This window comes from Quercus robur, chromosome 1, assembly GCF_932294415.1.
Source record: "Quercus robur chromosome 1, dhQueRobu3.1, whole genome shotgun sequence".
Classification (NCBI taxonomy): Eukaryota; Viridiplantae; Streptophyta; class Magnoliopsida; order Fagales; family Fagaceae; genus Quercus; species Quercus robur.
Window position 1 is genome coordinate 18,302,144 of NC_065534.1, and position 27,959 is coordinate 18,330,102.

A 27,959-nucleotide genomic window follows, 5' to 3' on the forward strand; every position below is an offset into this window, starting at 1 on the left:
GAGCAACTAATGAAATCCAAACTGTTATGAAAGTGTTACAGATCTACCCAGTTCAACTTCTAATATAAACAGTTTACAAATCAAAACTAAATTCATTTCCGCCACAATAAACAAATTCCATACCATATGAATAGGAGACTGAATTTATCAATTCGACAAACATTGCAAATCTTGAATTTCGAATCTCCAAGTAAAACTTGCCCCCAAGACAGGCACTTTGTTCTTCGCTCTTGTTTTCCTAGAAATCTTTAACATCCATTGTTCAAAGTGCATGTCAAAGCCATATTTCAGCCAGAGAGATAAAAGGCAAAAACATAAACACAAACCAAGACATTATGATAGAATATGATGCAGCTTTGCCCCAAGACCTATAGTTATTATTAGTGTATAGTGTGCATACAAACACTGATATAGGTCTTGGTGCAAAGCTGCAACATCATATTCTAGCGAGAGCCGCTACAAAAGACAATTTGAAAAACTACGAAAAAACATCAACCTTCTTATGGACAAATGGAAATAAAAAATGGCATGAACAAGTCATCCAAAATTTTTTGCAAAATTTGATAATGTACAATTTTCAAAGGCATATTACATATAACAGGCTCTTCTAATGTGTGTATATATTGAATGGGGTAAATCCTTTTTCTGATATTTTTTTCACTATTTACGAGAACAAATTACTGAACTCTTCAAAAGAAGAAAAAAATTGGCAGCAAGACTCCTCGAACCTTGCACAAAATAGAGCATTTTTGGCTCTCTCGTCATCAGCCAGCTTTGATGAACGGTGGATGCAAATTCCCATTTGATGAATACTTTCCCATTTGATGAATACTTCTGAGATCAGCCGCAGGATACCTAATAGGAATCTGAACCACTTATTCCCTTGGGTGAAAAAATTTCCAGGGAGAATATATAATGGCTGAAGCAGTTGCCACCAAGTGAGCAAATAGCCATGATTCTCAAATCAGCTGTGCTCCCCTCCCATAGAGAGCATGAAGACTACTTGATACCAGATGAGAAACCTTGCCTCGGAGGGAAACCAGTCTGACGCATCCTAAAAGGCTTCTCACCACCCAAATGTCTGTTGTCAGATGGTCCAGCCCCAAGAATCCCCAATGAATTTGGATCAGCTACCCGAGCACCATTACTCATAGGTCTTAGAGCTGGGGGCTGAACTTGGATATGATTATCAGTTTCTGCTCTTCTCCTTCGTTTCCATGCTTCAAATTTCCCTGTATCAAAACCCTTGACAACTGGTTCTGACACTTGAGAGTTACTCATATTTTTGAACCCTCTTGTCCTCTCAAATTGCCGAGGGAAAGGAGGAAAATAATTGGGGTCACCGTCTTGGCCAATAGGACCATGTGTGGATCCATTAACATGGGAAGGGCCAACCGCTCCCTCCTCATCCTGCTCCTGTCTAAGTTTTGAGTAAATTTGATGAAGCCTCTCACCAGAGAGATTTGAAAAGGTAGAGACATAGTTCCAAAGTCGCATGGTCATCCCTGAAAATTGAATAACCACATTGTAAACATCAGACTAAATTTGGAACAAAAGAGAACAGATCATTAACTACCATAACATAAAAACAGAGTCATCTATTATTTTCAGGGAGAAAAAAAACTGGAAAATGGCACTGTACACTCACGAGAGCAAATGAGAATCACTTACAGACCCGAATTTAGATTGAAAAGCAACATAAATCAGTCGCACTAATATATGAAGGATAAAGAAACACTTACTATCTTGTTTATACGGTTCCTCCTCATGTTCTAAAACAACTTGATCTATCCTTCGGCCTAGAAGCTGCAAGTAATTCCGAATTTTTGAAAGCACCTGAAGAAGAAGATAATGAAACATAAAGTCAAAGATAAAAAATGACAAATGAAGAATGAAAAATTAAAACTAATATGTACCTTTTCCTTTGGGAGATCAGCACTAGTGGTCTGCAACCTCTGAAGACGCTTCAGGGTTTTTATTTCGTCAACCATGACATCTTCACACCATTCCATCCATTTCACTTCCTTGAACTGCTCATATACTTCTTCATTGTCCGACATTTCACCCTCCTCTTTTACTAAAGGTTCAAGTTTCATGGGTTTCTGAGGTCTTCCTTTGTTCATTTGAACATTGAGTTTGGGAGATCCAGGCTTTCCTTTCTTAGCCCGGCCACGAGAGATTGAGGTGTTCAGAAGATTTTCCCTCTCCTTCTTAGAAGTTTTACGACCCACTTTAGCATTTGCTTTCTTTCCAAGAACTGCAAGTTCCTGGCAACAGAAGTCCTAGTCATCAGTTCATGCAATTCATGAACCAAAATAATACTAACATGAAGCAAAAAGTGATTTTTTTTTATTGGTAAATTATATACATACCCAATGGGTCTTGAACCCACCTCACCCTCCACCTATAACTCATTAGGGGAGGAGGTGCCAGTTGAACACATGAAGAAAAAAGTGGTGTTCATTCTATAATAGATATCAGCATATTTTACAGAAACGGGTACATTCAAGTTTGCATGAAATAAATGACAGCAAGATGATATGTGCGGCCACATACTTCAGGATTCCGATCTTATCGTTATGGATTTTATTTTGATGTTGTGATAAACAAATTCTATTAGACTGAAGAAAATCCTCAAGTCTACAATACATAAGCAAAAGATTCACCTAAAATATACAAGCAGAAAAACAAAGTTTCTCTCCAAACTAGTTTGAAGAGAAACTCTACAAACTCCTCATATATCTCTATATTGAGTGTGAATTTTGAAAATCTAATTGTTAAATTGCATGTTCTTACTATATTCTTCTTGCATGTAAAATTTAAAGAAGATCAAAGATCAATTGATATCTCATCAAACAAATGTTAAAATTTCAAATTTTTATGATTTAAAATTGTGTATAAAAAATAAGTTTATTGACCAAATAGTAAATAATATCCAATTTAAACGAAATTTGATATGCATGTTAAGAACATAAGGAACATGAAATTCAACGGTTAGATTTTAAAATTCACACCAAAAAAAGATATATGAGAAGTTTAAAAAGTTTCTCTCCAAACTAGTTTAGAGAAAAACTTTGTTCGGAGTAGCATCATTCCAAATCAATCTGTCGGTATGTCTTTGAAACGAACCTTTCCAACAAAATAACACACCAATAACCTTCAAAGATCACTCACTAATGCAGGGAACCAAGATTTTATTTTTTTAATTTGCAATTTTTTTATTTTTTTTATTTTTGAATTTGATTATTAATGTTGAAGGTTTTAAGGGATTTGATTAGACGTTTTCCATATTAGTATAATCCCTAAAACCTATTTGACTGGCACTCCTGTAATGGTGAAAGGCAGTACAATTTGAATAAGAATTTTATGATGATTTAAGAATATATCTCCTAGGTGGTGATGCCTAGGGTTTGCAGGCATGTTCTAGGCGGGAAGCTTAGGATTTGTTCTGTTGTTCCTTTTGTTCCCCTTTTATCTCCCATTTTATTCTTGTGTTCTGCATCACTCACTAAACCCCAAATAAAGAGAACATGAACAACTGAAGCTCCCTAGCAATCTGATACTGGACTTATGAGATTATCCACAATTTAACACTTACCCCCCAACAGGGACACATTAAGCAAGAAAAGGATAATTTTATAAACACTTCTGATGTTTATACCCCTAATGCGAGAGCAGCATATTCACAATTGAAGCTCAAAAAAGGAAATTTTATTGAAACTAGTGATGGTTATATGTTGAGCAAATATTGAAAGAAAAAGGCCAACAAATCTATAAACATGCTAAAGATTGCCTACCATTTCTAGAAGAGCATTAGCACGGTCTCTCAAATTCGGAGCACGTGGTAAAAAGGTTTCATGGTGTTGAAGTTCCACCGGAGCAATCTTCTTCATAAGGCCAAGCCTTTCATCTAACCTTATCTTTTCCCAATTGCCAAAACCATGGTAGTATATTCCCAGAAGCAATCTTGCATCATCAACTATCAGAAACAGAAAAACATTCTTTGAAATCACGATATAATGGAAAGAAATGAAAAAATTAGTACAATGGGAGGAGAAACACATACTCTGATTCCAGCCGCAACCTTTGGACCAGTTTGAAGGTTTGAGGTACGTCAAAACCCGGAATTGGGCAATGGGATCTTCATAGCGACTAATGCGCTTCGCTAGGAGTTGAAGCTCTTGAACACGAGTGATAAGATCATTAGCCTTCACAGGAACACCAAAGAAATCCAACAAAGGCCCCTATCAATAATTACCATATAAATTTGTTAGATTACAAGAGCAAACAAGACAAAAAGTATGCAAAGCATTCAAAAAAAAAACAGAAACAGAAACAAAAGAATAAGTCTAAGGCCAACCTTTGGGTCCAGGATTTCTACTTCAACTGCTTCTTTACATCCATCAATCAAAGCATCGAAGAGTTCAATCTGTGCTTCGGGTGGAGCTGCTCCAACTGCACCCCCAACCTCCTCAGCTATGAAGCTGATTTGGCTCTGATTTCCAAATTTCATGACCTAATTTTTTTAATGGTGGGAGAAATTTGACAATTAGAGCTTTGCCATAATAGAGCAAAGTAATACAATTTCCAGCTATCATGTCCAAAGACTATAAATAACACACTCATTGCCATATGACTACAATCCTTGAACATCTAGCACAAATTATCATACTTAGCTACTACCCTAGCAAATCGTGATGCTGGATTGCCACTTCAAAATCTGATGCACTTTTGTTCCAAAAGACTAAGGTTGGCAATCCACAAATTCCCTTAAATTACCTCCTTAATAAAGTAATACTAAAACTTCATAGATTATAAAGCTTGGGGCTAAAAGAGGATAAAAATCATAATATGCATGCTTCACAGATTAGGAAGTGATGTCATTAAGAACATATTCATTCATGCTAACATAGTGTAAGATGAAAATTTGAATCACAAGTAAACAGGCTGGCTGTGATGCCCCAGATTGACATTGAATTAGTTGAGTGTGTTGAAATCGCACATTGAGCATATATTGGGTTGGTCTGAGCTTTGTAAACAATTACAGGGAGCCTCAATTGTGATAAGAATAGTCCTTTTAGGATATAGCGTAGATCTAACAAGTGTTTTTTCTTGGTCATTACAAATGGTACCAGAGCCAACCTAGTAACATAGTGTGGGCTCGACCACAATACCCACAACTTGGGCCCTGACGAGGAAGTCGAAAATTTAAGTGGGGGAGATTGTAATGCTCTAGATTTTTATTGAATTAGTTAAGTGTGAGTTGTGTGAGTGTGTGCTAAGTCAGGTATATACTAAGTTGATCTGAGCTTTATAAAAAACTACAATGAGCCTTAATTGTGACTAGATTAGTCTTTTTGAGGCACAATTCAAATGTGACTAGTGTCTTTCCTTGAGTTGTTACACTAGCTATGCCAAGATTGAAAGCGGCAATAAAAAAGACCCCCAAAACAAACATTAAACTCAAACACAAACAAGACCCCCAAAGAAAAATTATTTAAAATAGAGAGAATAGAGAGGTAGAAGAAGACTCAAAAGCTCCAAAAACATTTTCCCAAAACATATAGCCATACTCATCAATAAGGTGAATAATATGAATTTTTTTTTTGTCCTCTTTCATTGTAATTACAACTAAATTCGCCACGTGCACATTAACGAGTAACAACAAGTGGTATTGGTAACTGAACTGATACACAGCATCTCATACAACAAAACAGCTTCTGTAGCTGAGTCAAACAAAAAAAGCTATGCTCTCCTGATCTGTTACACACTAGTTCATTCAATATTCACAGTGAAAACAGGCAAATGGTGCCCCCCCTTCCCCCTCAATGTTCATGGCAAAAAGGTGCAGGAATGGAGAAAGCCAGTAAAAGAGAAAGGGAGTTGCTTACATTAAGTAAATTAAAGAAAATGCATATTGGATATCCCAGACCCAAAACTGCAGAAAGTAACTTTATCATGTCACCCCATAATTCCACATGTAGCAAGATCCCAAAAGCAATGACTTCCAACCAATAGGACAGACCCATCACCCAAGTATAGAATCTAAAAACTTCCAAATAAAAGGACCCATCACCACAATAATCTAACGTATATAAACTCCCAAGCAACCCCCTCCCTCAACCACCCCCCCCACCCCCCACCCCCAAAAAAAAAAAAAAAAGTTACATAATTAAAAACCAAGTGAGCATGCAAGCTTAGTGTATATTCTCTCTCTTAAAATGAAACCAACCAGGGCTAAATTATTTACAGTAAAAAATAATTTAATATGGTATACGATCAACAGCCTTGACATCATAGGATAAAAAATTTGAAGTTGATATAACAGCTGGATTTTTCAACAAATAAATAATGTAATGATAGCTAGTATATCCAAATACAAACAACCGAATCAGGATGACCTACCAAAACAGAAATAATGGACCCTCTGTAAATCAAGAAAAAACTTTAAATGGTAGATAAAACACAATCTTTTTTTTATATATATAAAAATCTCTATCATCATGTTACAAATAAAAATTGTAAATATACTGATATTAAGGTGGCCAAACTATCAAGGGCACGATATGAACTTGCTCTAGACAATCCAAAATAAATTAAAATAAGGTGTAGTGAAACACAAGGCATAGAGTTTGTAAGAATATCAATAGAACTTTACCGCACGAGAAAAACGCAATGCATCTCTTTTAGACAAATTCCCATAAGACCATCTTCTCACTTGAAAAGTAGCTCCCTCGATCATTGGTACTGCTGGCACTGAATAATCAGCTCTACGTCGTTTCTGCGATCTCTCCTGAGGCTCGGGTCCTTTCTTTTTCCTTTTATTACTCATCTCAGGTTGGTTAGCCTCTGCATAGCTTTTGGTATTTCTTGCAGCACGAGGAACTAGAGCATCCTGAAGGAGAACAAATGTCTAAATGATTAAGAGATTCCAAAAATGAAGAAAGAACTCATAAGTGTAACAAGAAAAACTCAAAAAGGTTATCACAGTCAAAGCACATACTTCAGCGTGGGCTATTGCTTCTGGCTTTATCCAACGACTCCAAAAGCTCCCATCATCTTCAGCACTACCGAAATTGGCAACCTGGATGTAAACAAATAAGTATATAAAGGGTTCTAAAAATCATTAATGACTCTATGTCCGGATTTAAAAGCCTAGAGGAGGGAAAAGTTATTTAAATGAACCCACATATTGCTCCCAACCCCAAAACACTAGAAGAGGGCAAAGTTATTTAAATGAAGTATTTTTTTACATTACTACATTACACACACATTCAGTGCCTTGGAACTATGACCTAACCCTTCCCATCCTATCCTTATAAGGGAAGGAGGTACCATTAGAGCTAGCAGTCACTGGCTAACAAAAAAATGTCAAAGTTACTAGGAGAACGACCAAGATTTAGCCACCAAGAAAATGGTTTTATAATCTTGCCTTAAAAGCACTCAACAATTCATTCCCTTGCTCTCCACCAGGTTCCTTCTCTTCAACTTTCTCTGCTCTTTCAAGAATTTCATCAATATCCATGCTTAAAAGTTTCTTCTTGCTTTCTTCATCATTCTTGTCTTCCTTAAAAAGTTCCTCTGCTCCAAACCTTAAGATAGCCGATAGCTCATTCTGCAATCATGAAAAATACAAGATATATCAATTCTGCCAAAGGACAAAAAGTACAGCAGTCACTACAAAGTAAAATTCCGAAAGTTGCATTAAGGCCCAAGAAAAAAGAATTGAGCTACAAATGGAAGCTTATAAGCTCATAAACTTCTTGTGTTTCTGCTTCAAAGTTACCATGTAATCCAATGAAATTTCGATAATCTTATTGTAACAAATGTCCTTACTTTGTCAAAGAAACTCGCTTTTTTCGATTCTTTCTTCTCCAATCTGCCCTCTGCATTTAATTTTTGGATCACCAAATGGTCAAGAACCTATAGAGGACACATAACACAAGAACATGTAAAATTATTATCTCAAATTTCTGAGGAAAAAAAAGATTCACGTAAAATGCATGAACATTGGTAAAGATTAAAATGTTTACACGCTCACAGACACTAACTAATGCATCTAAGAATAACTGGCAAAAAAGGAATTAAACAATTTAAAACGTTTTTGTGAAGTATACCATTTTTTTCTTGGCTCGCTCCAGGATATCTTCCTCAACACTTTTGCTTGTAACAAATCTATAGATGTTAACAACTTCTTGTTGTCCAATTCTATGAGCTCTACTCATTGCCTGATGCAAAACAAATAATAATAGTAAACAACACGATTGAACATATCTGCTATTTTTTTATAAGTAAATAAGAAACTTTATTAATATGAACAAAGGCACATCCCAGTACACAAGATGCGTACTGGAGATGTTCAATTAAGACAGATTACAAGAGTCTAGCAACTCCAAGAAATTGGAACTCAAGTATCCTGGCGTTACAGCCATCAATCAAACAAAGACCATAAGACAATCATCTGAATGAACATGTCCACTATTAATCATAATCAAGAAGCATGAAGCCCAATGACATAATCACAAGACAACAGGAAGAGACATTTCATCCAGTACAAACCTGTAAGTCATTTTGGGGATTCCAGTCTGAATCAAATATTATAACTGTGTCAGCCGTTGCAAGGTTGATACCCAGGCCACCTGCCCGAGTTGAAAGAAGGAAGCAGAAATCATCACTCCCAGGAGCATTAAAATGATCCATTGCCTGCTGGCGTAACTCAGACTTTGTACTACCATCAAGCCTCTGAAACTGAAACCCTCTAAGCAACATATACTCTGCTAGTATATCCAGCATTCTGACCATCTACAATAAATCATGTAACCATGACTCAGATCACTTTGATGCGTGCGAAAACTCAATACTAGTTCAGAATCTGACACAAGTCACACAACTATCATCAACACAAACATAACTCATTAACAATCTCAGTGCAATGTCAATACAGGATGGTACCTAAGAACGTCAGTCAATTATAAAACTATCTAAATTGAACAACTTTAAATGAAAATTCTTAGGAAGACATAAATTCAAAATAACTTTGAAGGTTTTTTTTTTTTTTTTTGTGTTGTTGTTTTGGGGGGGGGGGGGGGGGGGAGGTTGGGACACTTGTGGAATTTACTACTACTAATGAAAGTATAACATGTAACCAATAAAACCCCTTTTAATATGTTAATTCTAAAACTATTCTCCATCTCTTGTCAGAATCCAACTGCACTCCCTTCAAGAATCATACCCAAACAGTGACCTCTTATCATAAACCAGTGCACTACTGCACTCCCTTAAGAGATCATACCCTAACAATCCATTTAATAAAAGTAGCTCCAGCTGGCAAAAACAGCCACCTAACAACAGTATCATCAACTCAAGCTTGCTTTATTATGAAAGACGGCATTTTCATTCCCAATGCCAAAATACATATACACAGAAACTGTGCTCCCATTGACAGCTATTTACACTCCTAACCTCATCAACGTGGGACAAATAAAATGACACATTTTTGTTTAGTTTGATTGGTAGAAAATAAGTAACAAACAGAAACCAACATTGGTGCACATTTGAATGCAACTTGTTCAGCTCCCAATAAGTTCATCTAGAATCCATGATAACTGACTTATAAATCAGGTAAGCCAATTATTAGTCTCAAGACAAACTTCCAGTCAGGTAGGCTGATGCAGCCACCCCCTATCTTTAGGACTGACAACCAGCCAGCCAACCTTTCTGGCCTCTTAGGACTGCCAGCAGCCCCTTATTTTGACTTCTCATATCTGCTATGTATGCTCATTAATTACAGCTTTGACTTATGTAACTATTAGCTACTTTATTTCCTAATAGTTAAAGATTATAAATAGGCTAGTTATGTAAGAGTAAAATCAGTTTTTGATGTGAATATAATTCAGTTTCAGACCTGGACAGAAACTTGTTTCTCCAGTTTCTCTGTAATTCCAGCTTTAATTCTTAATTTTAATGCAATTCTAGTTCAAGTTCTCAATCAATTGATCTTGATTTCCATCATAGGCAAATCACATGCCTTAGATGATACAGGGAATCTGCATAAGCCAATATGTCACTTCTACACTAACAGAACAATTACCTGATACTTGATTGATCACTTCCAAAACATATTTCTGATACTTCCAAAATAGTTCAACTAAAATCTAAGTAGCTAAGAAACACCATATAGATATCCATGCACAACAGGTCAAGATAATTTATCCTGCTGATTAGCCTATCTACATGCAAAGATATGAAGACTCAACAAAACAAAACTACAAGGTAAAACAACAGACTATTCATAGCTTCTTGTAAGTTTTTTTTTTTTTGTATATTATAGCTTCTTGTAAATTCTTAAGCTACAAATTCAAAGCAATTATTCCGGAAAACAAACCTGGGAAAAAATCAGAACACGATGCTTTGTCTCATGTAATCTAACAAGTAGCTTATCAAGTATGACTAGCTTCCCGCTGCTTAAGATAATTCTCTCCAGTTTACTGCCATCATTTCTTGAGTCCCCACCATAACCATGGTCCGCACTTTCAAACAGGAAAGGATGATTGCAGCATTTCTTCAACTCTACCACAATATTTAAAAGTGAAACCTGGAAAGGAGAGAATATAAATATGTGCCAATTTTTAAATAGTTAACATGCAAACAGGCATTATTGAACCAATTACAAATTCAGTCAGTTTTATGCCACACAATGCATTCTTCCTTTTAATTACTAATGCTATAAAATTATGACGGAGACCTTTTACGGGACATACAGAGATGTTTCTTATAGTAATGATAAATGGTGTTCAAGCCTTAAAACCATATAAAGCTAAAGTGTATAATAACCTGATTCCCACGAACTCCTTTGTTCAGGTCATGAAAGTTGCGTTCCAAAATCCACTTGTAGTACCTAGATAAATGCAACCAGCACCAGGTGTGCAGATAGTGAATTCAGATGGCATGATTGGAAGGGTAAAACTTCACTGCAAGCTGATAATAGCACTTACTGCTTCTGAAGAGGGGACATTTCAAGCCGAAGAATACGCTCAATTTTTGGAGGCAAAGACTTCTCTACATCCTTTATAACTCTTCGGAGAATATGAGGCCTCAATTCCGTATGAAGATTAGCAAGCTACAATAAGATAATCCATAAAAAATAATAATAATATGAATAAATATTTAAGGTACAGACAAATTAATGTTTTTCAAATAATTAAATACATATTGAGATACCACCACACACCCTTGGTGCGATGGTCACTCCACAAGTATAGTGCTTGTGGGGTGTGGGGGGCAAGAACCGGAGTTCAAGTCTCCAGGAGAGAGTTTCACACACATATACACTTAAATTAGGCTAAAGTAGAATTTCTATCTCGTATAAAAATAAAAAATAAAAATACATATTAAGATAAGCAGGTAATGTAAATGAACATGTGATGAAGAGTGTAAATTGCACCTCATTCTCATTGAATGAGCTGAGATTCTTGTAATTCTGAACAAAATCATCCTTACTCTTGAACTTCTCATGGTCAAGGAAGTGAAGCAAAGCCCTATAGCAAAAAAGGGTTGCAAATAAGCAAAACGATGAATAACATTGGTACCAATAATAGCAAATAACTGCTTGTTGCTTTCCTAAAATTTTGTTTACAGTCAAAAGCAATCTCATACTGGCTCACAGATCGTTACAAAAAAAAATCAACAATATCTTTTCTTTTCTTTTTTGTTGGTAAAAAATCAACAATATCACACTAATGAGATCTAGTTCCCCATTGTTTGGGGAGGTTAGAATAAATAGAACAACAAAACGTTTACGCAATATTTATTATCTATGGAAAACACACTATAGGATCTTAAGGAAGTAATGTGGTAGCCGGTAAGGTTGGATAAAAATAACTATGAACAAAAACCTAGAAGGCATTAAGGACAAAATAAAACAAAGCATTTGTTAGTGCAGAAAGCGATTAGAGAAGGTAAAACTCATGTTCTAATTTTTTTATGATAAATAAAAACTCATTTTATAATCACAAAAGGCTAATATAACAAGCCAAGATTAAACCCCTGCAGTTTACATTCAGTACAGATGAACCTACAAGAACTGATTCTCATCTGAGTAGAAGATATGAGACACAATAGGATCAAAAGTTTCAGAACACAGTGCTAAGACCAAAAACAGGAAGCATGAAATATTTCTATGTCAAAGTGATAAGGAGAATGAGTCTTCCACCTAGTCACTAGGACATGCATATGCAATTGCCACCCCCCAACAAAAGAAAGAAAAAGAATGGCAATTGCATATGCATCAGAATATGCTAAACTATAGTTGAAAAGTTATTTATTTGCCTCGCAATACATTTGTTATCAGCATTAGTGCATATTCAGTAAGAAGTTAAGAATTAAATAAACCAGCATGCAAAAAATGCAATGCCCTTTCTAATATGAAGAGAAAATTCAATACCATAGTTCTTCCACACTGTTTTGTAAAGGAGTTCCAGTGATAAGCAACTTGTTCTTGGTGCTAAATTCCTGAACACAGCAGGGCAATCCAAAACCATCCAAATTAAATTAAAATGTAAATATATATGTCAATCATTCAAATTCATTGGAGAATTTAGCATACCGAAAGGGTTGTGTACAATTGTGCCTCACTATTCTTTAACCTATGAGCTTCATCAACCATCAGATAATTCCATTTCATCTTCGAGAGAACAGCCTTATCCTTCAGAACTACTTCATATGTAGTCAATATTGCATTAAATTTTATATTCCGCCCAACTTTTTCATTGTAAAATTCATATTGCTGACAAACCTGCAATCATATGGCCAGACAAAAACAATTAACTATAAAAAATATGATGAGAATATCTAAACACAGGCCAAATATATAGTCCTTAATGCAGATATGAATCAGCTAAATACAAGAGGCATATAGCCTCCACCTTAAGCTTTCTCAATTATTTAAAGGAAAGAGAACAATCAGTAATTGTGATCTGTCATGACTTCCATCATGATGCAAAGTCCCATCAATTATAATATTAATGATTGCCAGGGAGATTTGACATTCACATGCACCATCAAGCAATAGAAGTTACAACAATCGGAACCAAAATTTTGTCTTGCATTCAAGAATCAAACGACATATGACATAACATCCACTTCTTTTTTATAATCAGTCGTTTTCCCAAGCTGATCTACCATTATTTTATCATAAATGTCATAGGAGAAAGAAATTCACTAATTTTTTTAAAAGGTAGATAGTGGGGGACAGGGGAGGTGGGGTTCAAACTAGACACGAGACACCACAAAGGATGCCATGTTGAGCTATCACTTGAACCCCCCCAAAAAAGAATCACTAACTCCACAAAGCAAGACAGCTTGGGGACCAAACTTGAAATTATGGTCAAATATCAAACAGTGTGCAAAAAGGCATGCCAAAATGTGTATCACTGTGCTGATATTGTAAGTCATATTATATGTACCAATTAGACGAGCAAGCTCTAATAGTACACTCATTAAACAACTCATCAACATAAACCAACTTTTTTTTTTTGATAAGTATCAACATAAACCAACTTTATCATTTGAAAACTACAACTATCTTTACCTAGAAGGAATATTTGGCAAAAAATGTCACCGCTAACAATCACAGATATATCATGCCTATCAAAAACTTTTGCATCCTATCCTAGTAAATACATCAAACATACATATCCAGAAGTATAACTAACCTCTCGGCTTGCGCGGGTACCAACATATACAATAACATTCATATCAGGAAGCCACTTCCTAAATTCTTTTGCCCAGTTTGACAAAGTAGATAATGGTACAACAACAAGAAAAGGCCCATGGATTTGTTGAGCATTCTGTAAGAAAAATACTTATTAACACGTAATATGACTAATGACTGCAGAGTTCTATCATGTCATCAGCAAAATGAAGAATAAGTTCACCTGTAAAAAACCAAGCATGGAAACTGACTGAACAGTTTTCCCAAGACCCATTTCATCAGCTAAGATTACATTTGTATCATTCCTCCAACTGGCACATGAAAGAGAAACCAATTAGAACACATACAAGAGCAAGCATATTCTAACAAAACCATTTTTCAGTTTAAAGAGAGGTGAAAAACAAAACAAAAAAAACCAAAGAAAAAAAGCAAGCTTTAAACTATAGAGAACTAAAGCACACAGGCAGTGTACTAAGGAAACCGCGGGGGGGGGGGGGGTGTGGGGTGGGGGTTATAAACCAAAGAAAGTACAACTATCTAACAAATCCGTCAAAGAATTAAAATTAAAAACACCCAAAGCATTTGTCCACTCTAGCAATGTCTGGAGAAAAAACAGCTTCATATCATGAGTTGAAAATTAGAGAACATATACCTGTTAACAAGAAAATTCAAACCCTCAAGCTGATAATCACGAAGCTTTCCTCCCTTCAACCATTCAGGCTGTTCGTCAAGCTTCCTTAGGCTTGCTAAAAATTAAAAATTTAGATTAATTTATAATTTTTATGTCATTCGCATGCTGCAAAATAGGGAAAAAAATCTACATACATAAAGAGAAAATTGAAAACTTATGGGACAATGAAGGGATGAAATAATACAACTTCAATTCAAAAGAAACTAAGGCTGTTACCAGAAACTGTTTGTGGCAGGAAAGAAAAACAAAATGTTAAATACTTCAACCTCCCCAAAATCTATTGAAAATACACAGATAGAAATTATTTTTACAAGTAACGAAAGATTTTATTGAAAAAACAAAAGAAAGAACACCAGGGCCGGGGGTGTACTCAGGGAGCCTAAATAAACAAAAAGCCATTGTCCACAGCTCGTAAGCCATTGGACAATGATAAAGAAGGTAGTCCACAGACTCCCCACACCTTTTACACATGCAGCACCAATCTAAAATGATAATACCTCTCTTCCGAAGATTTTCAAAGGATAATATCTTCCCTAGAGAAACAGCCCAAGGAAAGAAGGCCACCCTAGGAGGGACCTTCGATCGTCACACCAATTTCCAAGGGAAAGATGTGCTATTACCAATTTATATTGATAAGACAATATAAATGCCTGAAACACTTACATTATAAAAATCCTAATAACATCAGTAACCTTTCCAATGGAAATCTAAATCCAACTTACAGGATAAGACAGCACTTGGATAATACTTTTAGATGCATAAACAGTGCATAATACTTTTAGAAAGTAGAAAAACATTTGGGACATCCCAAAAATGAAAAAAGGACTAAAAAGAATAAATACCACATACATACATACATACATAAATATATATATACACACACACTTGTGTGTGTATGTATTTATCAAAAAACACTTGTGTGTGTATGTGTAAAACTTATTAGCAGTTCACAGCAGCTACTTGTTAGAGATCATGTGATGCAAGCTCCAAGGACCAAAAAATACTTTTTTATTGGTAAGATACAACTTGAACTCACAATCTTACCTTCCACCTTATTCTTACAAGGGGGAGGAGGAGCCATTTGAGCTTTAACTCATTGGCAAGGACCAAAAAATACTAACCTTTGCTCTTCTTGCGCTGGAAATCCACCATTTTCCCTTGTACAGCCATTGCAGCCTCACGAGTCTGCTCACAGATATAAAACCACAACCTTTAGTAAATATAAAACCCTCTGTGCACGGGTTCCTGTGCATTTGCTCATATAATAAACAGTAACAGATCAAACAAAGCTTAATGATTGATGCTGACAGGAGAGCTGTGAGAAGCACTTAATTAGGAACAAAAAGGGGAAGAAATAAAGCAAAGAAAATATCAAGTCACAATATTTCAAAGCCCTAACTTCAGTTCTGGATTCCAAAGCATCAAACACAGACAAAAAGCTTGATACTATTCCATTTTTTTGTTAACAAGTGAACCACTAAATGGTCCATCCCCAAAAAAAACACCTGAATCAATATGAACCCTACACATGCTATATTTAAAACAAGCCATTGACACTGCTTGTCTTTTAGAAAATCAGAAGGCTGTAAATAGAAATAAGGAATGTTAATGAGTGCCCTTAAAGAATTACAAATGGACACTCATGAGGTCCAAAAAATCAACAAATAAAAGAAATTAAACAAAGGGAAATGTAGGCATGCTCTTTCACAATCATTGAAAATTAAAACCAAGAAGACAATTTAAAACACATAATACCTTGTACTCATCAATGGATTCTTGAGCAAATGCGATATCAACATCCTTCTCCCTGATACCATATATGAATTTAAATATAAGCATTCCAGTTCTTACTTTACAAATAAAAATGATGAACACGTAAAAAATGAACAAACCAGTGACCAAAAGAAACAAACAAAAACCCCAAAACGAGCACTACAATGCACCCATGAACCAAGATCACATCCTCCATCCCATTCAAATGGGGAGAGAAGATGCCATTTAAGCTAAAGCTCATTGGCCAAAGCAATGAAAAAGAGTAGATAGTACAAACAAGTATCATTGCACAATATTCTTGTCCAGATTACCATGTTGCTTCAGCATAAGACAATCCTTGCCACTTAACTAAATACTCTGGTATGACATTGCCAGAACTATCTTTACTGATTCGGTCTGCAATAATTCTCTCCACCTGAAAAATAGATGTGGAAACCATTTATAAAAAATAAAAATAAATAAATTAAAAAAAAAAAAAAAAAAACATCAAATTTAAAACAAGTTATTTGACAATAGAAAGGAAAGTAAAGATTAAAAAAAAAAAACGAAAGCAGGAAAACAAACCTGACTATTTTGCTTGATGAGATCTAAGTCCATTTCCTTGCTCACATCATTTACCTCAATCTAACAGGTAAAACAGAACCAGAAAATGAAAAGGATAAATTACCTCGCGTGAAGGAAATTAATATACTGAATTTGATGAGCACAGAACTTCATAGGAATCCGGAACTGTTATATAACTTCGAAAAAATCATATCTGCAGTAAGTAATAATTCTTTTTTTTTTTCTTTTTTTGACTATTCAATAGTTGGGGGTGGTGGGATTTGAATCCAGGATGTGTCAACTGAAACACCAGGGGGTGCCAACCAGTTAAGCTAAGGCTCTTGGCCTATAGTAAGTACTAATTCTCACCCATGCAGAGCCCATTACATAGAGAGTTCATAAAGTAAATAGACAATAACACACCAAAAAGGTTTTATGGCTATGAACTCCCATACAGGTAGCTAAGTACCTTAGTTTCACAATAAAGGTATACATGTAAGCAAGCTAAAATTTATTGATCAATATCTGACATCAAAAAATAGATAGGCCTCATTTAGATTGTAAAGAGTTACCAAGAGAGAGGAATAGAGAGACTTATATGTCAGAATTCACCTATTACCTAGCTATTAATCATATCATAAGTCAAAAGCCAACACAGCAATACATTGTTGTTCAACCTTTTTTGTCCTTTCAAAAACTCAGACAGTGAAATCCAATATGTCACAAAATTAAAAGTCAACAATAATCTACAGACCAAAAATAGTGTAAATCGGTCCATAGCAAAAAAAGCACAAAACACAGCTTGAACTCTCGAGCCAGACATATTAACGACATTGCCAAAGAAACTTGTGTATGCCCATGTTGCTAGCATGACAAATTGTTTAGCATCTTGTTCTGAGGAAGCCAGTTCAGTGAACCAGATTCACAGAAAAAGAAACAGAAAGTAGCAACTCAAAGCAAATTACCAAAATGTTCCTATAACATGTTCATATGCGTACATGAGTAACATGACCTCACAAACATTTTGAGCATTTGTTTCTTTCCAGTTTGTGTGTCTCCGCTTGCAATTGTTTATAAATCAAAATACCAAACATACTTCATAAATCTTGCTCTGCTATTAAAATAAAGGAACTCTAAAACTCAGAATATTACCTCCTCGCGTGAGATTGCCTTCCTGTATCTAACATCCTCCATCACTTTTTTCGTGTAATTTAAAACTTTCTTAAAACCACTAAGCTGCAAACTCACATAGACAAAAAGCACAGAGCTGCACATGTGAATAACAATTGACAACAGAAAGCATAAAACTAATTACACCATTAGCACATTACTCACAACCAATAGGAAGAACAAAAGGCATACATTTTGTAGCTCAGAAAATGACTTCCACTGACAGTGCAAATGAGATTGGCCTTTCCATTTTATCAAGAATTCAATCTCATTCCAATCTGGCTCAGTATCGTACAAGTGGCTCCACAGAACAGGCTCCGTTGATCTATTGTTCCTTAGAGCATCTTCAGCTGTGCCCTTTGGCTGATGCCACAGAACCTTCTCAATGCAGTCACCATCCTCTTCTTCAATTTCCTCCTAAAGATGTAATTTAGAATTTGGAACACCTTAGAATCTCATACATAAAAACAAATTCATGAAATGATCCAAAAGAAACCATTGCACAGTAAGCTATCCAGTAAACAAATAGATGTGCACAAAACAAAAGTAAACTATCATTAGATTGGAAGAGTCCAGAGTATTCAATTAATAAACAACACAACTCTGCAAACAAGATCATAGACACATCACAACTAGTGTAAGGAATTTCAACTCCAAATAATTTATAACTTTTACCTTTGACTTTGCCCTGGGGTCGATGGAGCAATGTTCCTAAGCATTTCACACTTCAAAATTTCATAGTTTAGCACACAAGCATGGAAAACTGATGCAGCCATTGAAAATTAAATTTTTTTTAGCACACAAGCATGGAAAATTAATTTGTTACTACTTCCCAAATTCGTCTATTCAATGTTTGTTTTATAGGTCCCAGATGTGAAGTCCAAATGAAGTAAAAGTTGTGTGGTTTCAAAACTCTAGTTATATGCGTCCTAGGGTTGAAACATTTTTTAACTTGGATTTTAATTTAATAAGTTATGGTCAATTTTGTATTCAGGGGCAGAACTATAATTTCTGCAACCCTACAAATTAAAGTGATATTGGTAATTTAGTTAAGTCTAGAATTTTCTAGAACGTTCTATGTACCTTAACTTTTCTTTTCTTTGGGTCCAAGTTAGTCCTTTATTAGTTATTCCCATATTAGGATTTTAGTTTAACCTAGTCAAACTAGGAGACCTACTACTACTAGTACAAGAAAGAGTATATTTATGTTCAATGTACTCGAGAATAAATGGAGTTCATTAATATTGAGGCACATTGGTGTTATAGTTCATTTTCTCCCTTCCTCTTCTCTCTTTTATTCTCCTTCTTATGATTTCTTCTCCTTCTCGTGATACTGTTCTTCTCGTGATACTGTTCACAGGTACTGTTAATCCAAACCTAAACACTTTTCCTTCCTCCTTACAACCCCAAGTCAAGCCCTTCCTCTGACCTATCAAAACCATAAAGCCTCATGTCCTCTCTCTATCACAACACTACCAAAGATCTTAATTTCTTAACCTGCCACAGCCAAATTTGCTAATTTTTCCTACTTCAAACCTAACCACAAAAGAGAGAAGAACACACAGACACATAAAGCTAACAACATTGATTAGATTGAGCAGGTCAAAATATTTTAAAAGCTACACAAGACGGCTTCAAAGGGAATAATAGGCAACAATGCAAGTAGGCTTCCAGCCTAATTATTTCCAGACAGCAGAAGCCACAACTCAAAGATCAGCAGACTGCATAATAATTATGGTGTATAAATTAATTACTTCTCATTACTTTTCTATTTTTTTATTTTTCGGCAACAAATTAGATCTTTAGACCTGTGGTTCATCAATGTTTCATCCATTTGATAATCGCTAATAGTCAACCAAAAAAAAAAATTATTACTAAATTTCAGACAAGTAATTAATTTGGACCTCCATTCTATAAAATGCATATCCAACAACTAAGCTCCGCTAGTTTCAGACATGTCTGCTTCTAAAAAGATTATTTTCAAGTTAGACTGTTAAAGGATACATACAGTGCTTATCAAACCCATATCATCTGTATCCAGTGCATTCCCCATCAAACAGTTGTTTGTTAGTACACATTGCTTCCAACATATCATGACTAAAAACCTACATCACATTTGCTAAAGAGACACCACCAATTTTTTGACAACTAGCTGAAACAAAAAAAGTATTGGATCTCCCCAGCGGATCCAACACAGCATACTTTCCAAAAAAAAAATTTTTTTTTAATCATCACAAAGAAGCCAATATCCAGTGGACTTCTCCACAATCCAACAGAAAGCTGATCAAACATGTCATCTCAAACCAAATGAAGAAACTATATATCTTGGAAAGACCAGGAGGAGATTCCTCTGATCTGAAGAACATTGGTAGCATTTACCTTTTTTCCTAGACAATCAACCTAAGCAAAGGCTTCCTTTTCAAAAGCACTTTAAATTGCCAAATAATCAAAGAGGGAAAAGAGGAGCTACTATATTGGGCTTCTACAGAGTAAAAAGAAGGTAACTTTGCAAAATCAACTGGATGATCTAAACACCAGAAACTAGTCTTTTCTCTTTCTTAAGCAAGTGGATGGGAGGGAATTCACTTGACATAACCATCAGATATTACACTTGAAAACACCAATTTGCAATACAAAGTTCCTTGGATCTGTCTAAAACGTTTTTTTTTTAATAAGTAAGGATCTGTCTAAAACGTGCCTACCAATCCTGCCTTATTTCTTATCAACAGATCCATCTCAGCCTCTACTTTATAAAGTTGATAGTGCCTCACTGATAAGCTCCAGATAAATTCACCAGCATATATATATATATATATATATATATATATCATTCAGAACAAACAAACCATCCTTTCAAAAAAAAAAAAAGAACAAACAAACAAACCATCAACATCACCACTAATGGTAAAGGCGCTAACTAGGTAACACATTCTGATGTTTAATTTCAAAGGTAGATATAAAAATGTATATTAAATAAATAGCAAGAATAAGGTCAACATTTCACATTAAATAGTGCTTCAGCAACACCAATCTGTAATTCTCTTTTCCCCTCAATTTTAGATCACAAACTGTTTCATCATAGAAACAATGTATAAAAACATCCAAATTTTCTAGCAGTATTTCACTAACCGCTAGCCTAGTCCTCAGCAAAATTACAAAATAACTAGTCAAGTAGGTACTTTAATGTCATCCAAAGGAGAAAAAATATACATGGTATAAATAACAAAACGTGACAAAGCTATTTTACATTACTGAAACTCTAGTTAACAAAATTACTATTTCATTCCATCAACGTTGTGCAAAAAATTGAGACAATCTTTTTCTGCAAAAAAATAATAACTTAAGCAGAAGCTAAAAAAGAAAATTTCCAACTGTCATAAGGGAAAATCATCCAAATTACTATTTCATTCCATCAATGTTGTGCAAAAAATTTAGACAATTTTTTTCTGCAAAAAAAGAATAACTTAAGCAGAAGCTAAAAAAGAAAATTTCCAACCGTCATAAGGGGAAATCATCCAGCAGCTAGATTGCTTATATGATAACCTAAAACCCAGCCCTCTTCAAAACCACTAGGGGATAGAGAGGGAGAGACATCATCATAAAAGACCAAAAGACCCTATGAAGAGCCCTCACATATCCTTTGCAAGCTTAAAGAAGTATTTGGCTTTAATTAATATCACCAAAAAAAACTGGCTTACACCATGAAAGAGCCCTATAACAAGATCTCATTTTACTCCTAAAGTGCAGATACAGCAAAATTTAAATCAAACACAAGTCAAAAGATATAAACAAAAGAGAAAATACTTATAGCTGTCAGGTGAATGCATGTAATTAACACTATAAGTAGACCACACCTTTTGGCCCTTTTTCTTCTTGCCTTCATCAACTTCTTCACTTTCTTCACTTTCAACATATGATACCTTTCGAACTGACCTACTAGAAGTACGGACCTCACTGTTTCGTCCAGATTTATTTGTTGACACGGTGGACCGGCCACCATTTTTACGGAGATTTACACCTCTCCTTGTCATACTTTTAAAAGCCTCATCACTGTCATTGTCAGAGTCCTCTGCCGAGGACTCTTCCTCTTCAAATGATGATTTCATTCTCCTCTGTCGACTAGATGCACGATATGATTTATGGTCTCTAGTGGACCTTATATTACGTCCAACTTTACCTTGTTGCCTACCCTTAGGTTTCTTTGCATAATAGGAATCATCTTCATCTGAACCTTCTATATCATCAACACTGTCATCATCTTCATCAGAATCTTCACCATCCCAATCTTTATGCTGTATCATTAAATAGAACTTGATAAGTCCACAAACATAACAGACAACTAAAAATACAGAATCTATATTAGTACCCAGAACCAGCAGGAAACAAAATCAAAAACCAAATTTAAGTTCCACATAACATAACACCCCCCCCCCCCAAAAGAAAAAAACTCCTAACAAAAAAAAAATAATCATAATAATTAATATGATGCGTTTGATAATCAAGCAGGAAATATATCAATACATAAAGAATATGTCATCGACAATGCAAGAATTCTTTTTTTTTTTTAATTGAGAAGTTAAACAAACACCCAGCGGCTTTGAAGATCTCACTCTCCACAAGAGGATTAAGCTAGATCTCATTGGCAACAATGCAAGAATCCTATCTTGTCAAAGACAAAAACATAAACATGCATAGCATCTGAATCTAGTAGAAAGGACATCATGTCTAGTATCCTCAAACTGATTTTTGTTTGCAATGCTATTAGAACTTATTATGACCTAATTAACATCAAATATGCATAAGATTGAGGTAACCTATAGTAAACCTCAGATGCCTACACACCCCCACTGAGCAGGCATCGGTAAATCGCAAAATGCACTTATATAGCATTATAGTATGACAGAACGACAAAAATGAACAAACAAGATTAAAAATTACAAATATAGATCAAAAATTTTCATTTCCTTATTCATTGTATTTTGATTTGATTGCACTTCTCTCTTAGCACACCACCAGTGTACACTAGGTTTGCTTTTTTCTAATAAAATTTTCATTCTTAGCCCCAAAAAAAAAAGTTTCCTTATTATTTATAACTTTCCACCTATATTTTTCAGCTCACTACTGGGGAATATTTCCTAGAATAATGAAATTTACAAGGTTCTGTATATCAAAGTCCAAAAAATTTCACTGAGCAAGTTAACCTAAAGTTTGAGCAGCAAGAGTAAAGTAGGCACATTTTAATCTGGACAATTTTTAGACATTCCTAACAAGTGTCATAAAAAATTCTGTTATAGGATTGAAAAATTAAAGAGAGACTTCTTATGGAGTGACATGAGGGACGAGTTTAAACTCCATTTGGTGGGATGGGATACAGTGCGCACTCCTATTGCTAATGGTGGATTAGGGATAAGGAAGCTTACCACAATCAATAAAGCATCTGGACAATTTTTAGACTTTCCTAACAAGTGTCATGAAAAATTCTGTTATAGGATTGAAAAATTAAAGAGAGACTTCTTATGGAGTGGCATGAGGGAAGATTTTAAACTCCATTTGGTGGGATGGGATACAGTGTGCACTCCCATTGCTAATGGTGGATTAGGGATAAGGAAGCTTACCACTATCAATAAAGCCTTATTGGGGCAATGATTGTGGCAGTTTGTGGTGGGGGTGACACGGTTATTGATGCATGTGGTGGCCTTAAAATTTGGGGAAGAAGGGGGGAATGGTACTCAAAGTTGGCTAGGGGCCAGTATGGTTGTGTGGCCTTTACAGCCAGTGTATTTGTTTTGAAGTGGGTATGGGAAATTCAGTAATTTTTTGGCATGATTGTTGGTGTGGTGACCAATCACTCAAAGTGGCTTTCCCGGTCTTGTATGAGAATGCCATAAATAAAGAGGCTTTGGTGGAGTCCTTATTGATGAGACTGAATATAGAGGCGGAGCTGGGATGTAAGGTTTCATCAAAAAAAAAAAAATTGATAAGTAACATAAGGTTTCGTCAAAATTTAATGATTGGGAGCTCGAGTCCGTGGCAGATTTTCTTCATCTTATAGTCTCACACTCCTCTAACTGATGGTGGTGACCAAGTGAGGCAAAAGTTGAAAACAAATGGAGATTTTGACATTCACTCTTTTTATAATATTCTGAGGGGTCTTCTTCTGTCTCTTTCACTTGGAAGAGTATTTGGAGTGTGAAGGGCGGCTTGGCGAAAGATACTCATTGGTGATAACCTGAGGAGGAGAGGATATACTACAGTGGATTGGTGTTACATGTGCCAATGTAGTGAGGAGACAGTGGATCATTGATCCATTGTTGGGAGGCTCATCACTTATAAATCTTTGTTTTCAGACATTCAGGGTATCCTGGGATTTACCAGATAGAGAGATTGATCTTCTGGCGGCCCCCCAAGGGGGGAGTCAATTGGGGAAACATTTGTAGAATATTTGGAATTTGGTTCCGCTACGTTTGTTGTGGAGCATTTAGAGAGAGCATAATAATTGTACACTCGAGGATTAGGAGGGCTCAATCAAACAGCTTCTAGTCTTTTTTTTTAGGCACTTTGTTTGATTGATCTTGAGCTTGGGGATTTACATTTAGCGATTCCATTTCATTGTTTATAGATCCCTTTCTTCTTGTACATAACATCTAGTATCTTTGCAGGTTTTTTTTTTGGCTCCTTCGTGCCTCTTTTTGCATGTAGCATTCTTTTTTCAATAAAATTATTCTTATAAAAAAAAAAAGTTTATGTTATCCTAAATGCTTGTATCAAATATAACGAAAAATCCACATCCTAACAGATTTGGAAATTGATCATAGTCTACATCAGAATATTGATCTTTACATACCAAGTTGTAGTTGCAGAAGTCAGGTTATTAAACACAGCACCTATGTGAGACCATACATTAATCATTATACAAAAAAAGCATCAAAAGGTTCAAACAAAGTAGTAAGTTTCTTCCTCTAATAATACAGTCCACTAATCACAATATCCCTCTCCTAACAACTTCTTTTCTAACCGGAAGTATAAATTTAAACCAGACACTGCAAGCCCAAACAAAAATGAACACGTAAAAGTAAGCCTTGATGGATGCATAAAACAATTAAAAATAAGTAACAAATTGAACAAGACATCAACAGCATCCCAACAACCAGATGTGTCTTAAGTGCAGGCACCAGCTGCTCAGCACAACCCACATGAATAAAAAATTTAGCATATTGACCTAAAAGGATAAATCCCACAATCAATTACATGCTTAGACCTATTCCTCAAATGTTAACAATTTTGACATTGTTATATTATACCAATACTACTACATATGTTACTACAACAAAAACAAAGTCATAGTCCCAATACCAGGGACTAGAATGTAAAAAAAACTTTGACTAAATAGATTATGACAGCTTACAAGGTTCACTCAGACTTGTACCAGAAGGAAACAAACTTTAAATAATTTTTTTCTCAATTCAATCCAAAAGAAGTATCTGCTAGCAGGGAAAAAAATTTACTAGAGCCAAAACCTGCTATATTCACCTTTTTTTTATAACTCAATAGTTGGGGATGGGAGGCAAAACCAGCTATATTCACAGATGTTAAACCATATGAACTAAAGAAAGGACTACAAGGAAAAATGGTAAGGGGATATCATCATGCCTTGTCAGTTTGTTAATTTTCAATAAGTAAAAAGTCAGATCTATTACCATATTCCTACTTCGAAAAAAAAATGCATTATAATGAACCAATACTTATAGCAACTATGACAATAAAATTAAAATAACCTTGTTCCCTGTGCGACCAATTGTGACACCAGAATCAGGTTCAAAGTCTACATCATCAGGGTCATCCTCTGCATGCAAAAAACAACATAAATTTAGTGTCAACTCCCCAAGTGAATAGTGACACTACAGCAATAATCAATTAGACAAAACAACGATGTAAAACAAATTACCATCTGCCTCATCCTCTTCATCGTAATCAGCGTCATCATTATTGTCGTCATCATCTGCATCATTGTCATTCAAAGCTCTAGAATTCCTTTTCACGTGGCTACTAATAGCAACAGGCTTTGATTGTGGCCTAGAATTTGGCCCAATGGAATGATGAAACCCTCTATAGTGCATTGAGTCACTCTGCTCTTCCCCATCCTGCTCATAGTATTCATCAGATAACATCTCATCTGCAGGGACATCGGAGTGGACCTTGTGACCCTTGCCCACTTCCTTTTGCCTATCATCATCTTCTGACTCTAACCTATCTTCCCTGCCATCTGATGAATTGTCTTCCAACCCTTCTGCATTTCTATACTCGGACCCACTTTTAGAATCCTGCCCAGAATCAGAGCCACCCCGAGTCATAGGTTGGCAGTCCTTCCAAAAGGTTGAACCCCATTTTCCTGCCATAGCCATTCTCCTTGAAGTTGGTTGGAAATTGGACGTTCTCGTATTAACATCATTAACAGCTTCCTCATTTTGCATCCTATCAGCACCAACTGCTTCAGCTTCACTTTGATACTGCACATCCAGGTTTATATCAAATTCTCTATCACTCGAAGTTGCATCAACATCCCCATTCCCTACTGAGCTCCTCATCCTGTCTTCACTCTGTTCCTGGCCTTTTTCTTCCAGAACACTGTGTGAAACTGTTTCATTAGTATAGTTCCTAAAAAAGGCCATCCTTTCACATGGACCCTCTATGTAGCATATTTAACTCAATCTCCTCCTTACTATAAAGAGTAAGATTTCAAATAAAGAAAGCTTCAAGTAAACACCTAGTGCCTCAGTTTTTGTCTCCAAAAATCTCCCGAAAAAGGCCTGAGTAAAAAGCAAGCATGCAAAGGCTAGTCAGTAGAATCCCCAGACACTTTCAAGAACCCGAATAAACAAAATGAATATTTCAGCCATTAATCACTCCAAAACTTACAAATTACAGTAGAATGTAGGTCAAAACCAAATAACAAAGAGAGAATGAATTCAAAAAACAAACACCTGAATCTCACAACTTCTCAGGAATCCCAAATAATGATTAATCTCAATAAGTTGATTCAATTTTCTCAGAAACCAAACACTGAATACTCATCCCCAAGTGTAACCTTAGCTCGAAGAACCATAACACGAAAACAACATTCTCCCATCAAATTCAAACCCTAAACTAAAACACAGAATCAATAAAAAAAAACTGTCCAAAACAGTTCAAATGAGGAACACCGAACACACTCGAATTTCGAACTCATTGCAATCGCAATATTCATCAAAACCCGATCCAAATTATCGAAAAACTCACGAATGCAAAAAAAAACAAACCAAGGGAGCGAAAACGAATCAAACGGAACAAACCAATAGATCGAATACCGAATTCTCAAAACCCAACGAAATTCACCGCTAAAACCCCTTTCAAAAAAAAAAAAAAAAACCACAAACCCTAACGAACACAAATCACAATACCCCAAATCGAAACCCTAATTTTCAAAAGCCGAAACGAATCGAACGCGAAAAAATATAGAATCCGATATAATCGAAAAACCATAACACAACGCTAACCTTTAAATTTTTTTTTTTTTTAATTTCTTTTCTACATGAGCTTAACTATAAATAAACAATACAGGTTTATAAGAGAGATTGAAAGAAGGTGCGCAGGTTAACAATCGTGCGCACCTCGTTTAACTTAGAAGAACTCGCCGGGTCACCGAATCGCCGGCGAAGAAAATAAACGGAAAATGGGACAATCCGAATTTGTTTTTTTGGTTCCGGGTTCGGGTCAAAATTTTCGGGGCGGGTTTTGAGATTCGTCGACGGCTGAGATGCGCCGAAGAGGTGGGAATTAACGGTTGGATTTAAAAAGAAAATTAGGGGTTTTTTTTTTTGTTTTGTTTTGTTTGGATTAATCGTCGAAGATGACGATGGTGTGTGCCAGAGACAGAGGGTGAGAGAGAGAGAGAGAGAAAAATAATTTTGTAGAGAGAGAAAGTAATTTTGTTTAGAGAGAGAGAGAGAGATATAGGGTATTTGGGGAAAAATTTTTAGATTGTGGGTAAAGGGTTAAGGGGACTCGTATTTGATTTTCTCTGGAGAAACGTGT

General features: G+C 35.6%; 1 protein-coding gene across 3 annotated transcripts; it reads right to left on the reverse strand.

Annotated features, from left to right (window-relative positions):
- Positions 1 to 517: 517 nt before the first annotated feature.
- Positions 518 to 27,916, reverse strand: LOC126724041 (protein CHROMATIN REMODELING 5). 3 transcript variants are annotated; one of them, XM_050428158.1, is made up of 32 exons: positions 27,536 to 27,916; positions 26,653 to 26,695; positions 25,834 to 26,513; positions 25,664 to 25,731; positions 21,743 to 22,180; positions 18,081 to 18,305; positions 17,871 to 17,954; positions 16,740 to 16,799; positions 16,487 to 16,590; positions 16,158 to 16,209; positions 15,524 to 15,587; positions 14,364 to 14,457; positions 13,935 to 14,022; positions 13,713 to 13,847; positions 12,605 to 12,793; positions 12,443 to 12,510; positions 11,444 to 11,537; positions 10,995 to 11,119; positions 10,834 to 10,897; positions 10,385 to 10,594; positions 8,560 to 8,802; positions 8,118 to 8,228; positions 7,837 to 7,923; positions 7,433 to 7,615; positions 7,004 to 7,084; positions 6,659 to 6,895; positions 4,361 to 4,516; positions 4,067 to 4,244; positions 3,798 to 3,979; positions 1,917 to 2,267; positions 1,743 to 1,836; positions 518 to 1,505 (listed from the first exon to the last, which is right to left on the reverse strand). In XM_050428158.1, exons 3-32 carry the CDS (start codon positions 26,471 to 26,473, stop codon positions 1,000 to 1,002), a joined length of 5,211 nt encoding a protein of 1,736 aa, XP_050284115.1. In that variant the 5' UTR covers positions 26,474 to 26,513; positions 26,653 to 26,695; positions 27,536 to 27,916; the 3' UTR covers positions 518 to 999. The 3 variants fall into 3 exon arrangements, with proteins under 3 accessions (XP_050284115.1, XP_050284104.1, XP_050284109.1); XM_050428147.1 differs by having other exon boundaries at positions 25,834 to 26,695; XM_050428152.1 differs by lacking the exon at positions 27,536 to 27,916 and adding an exon at positions 26,870 to 27,174 and having other exon boundaries at positions 25,834 to 26,695.
- Between the last annotated feature and the right edge of the window lie 43 nt (positions 27,917 to 27,959).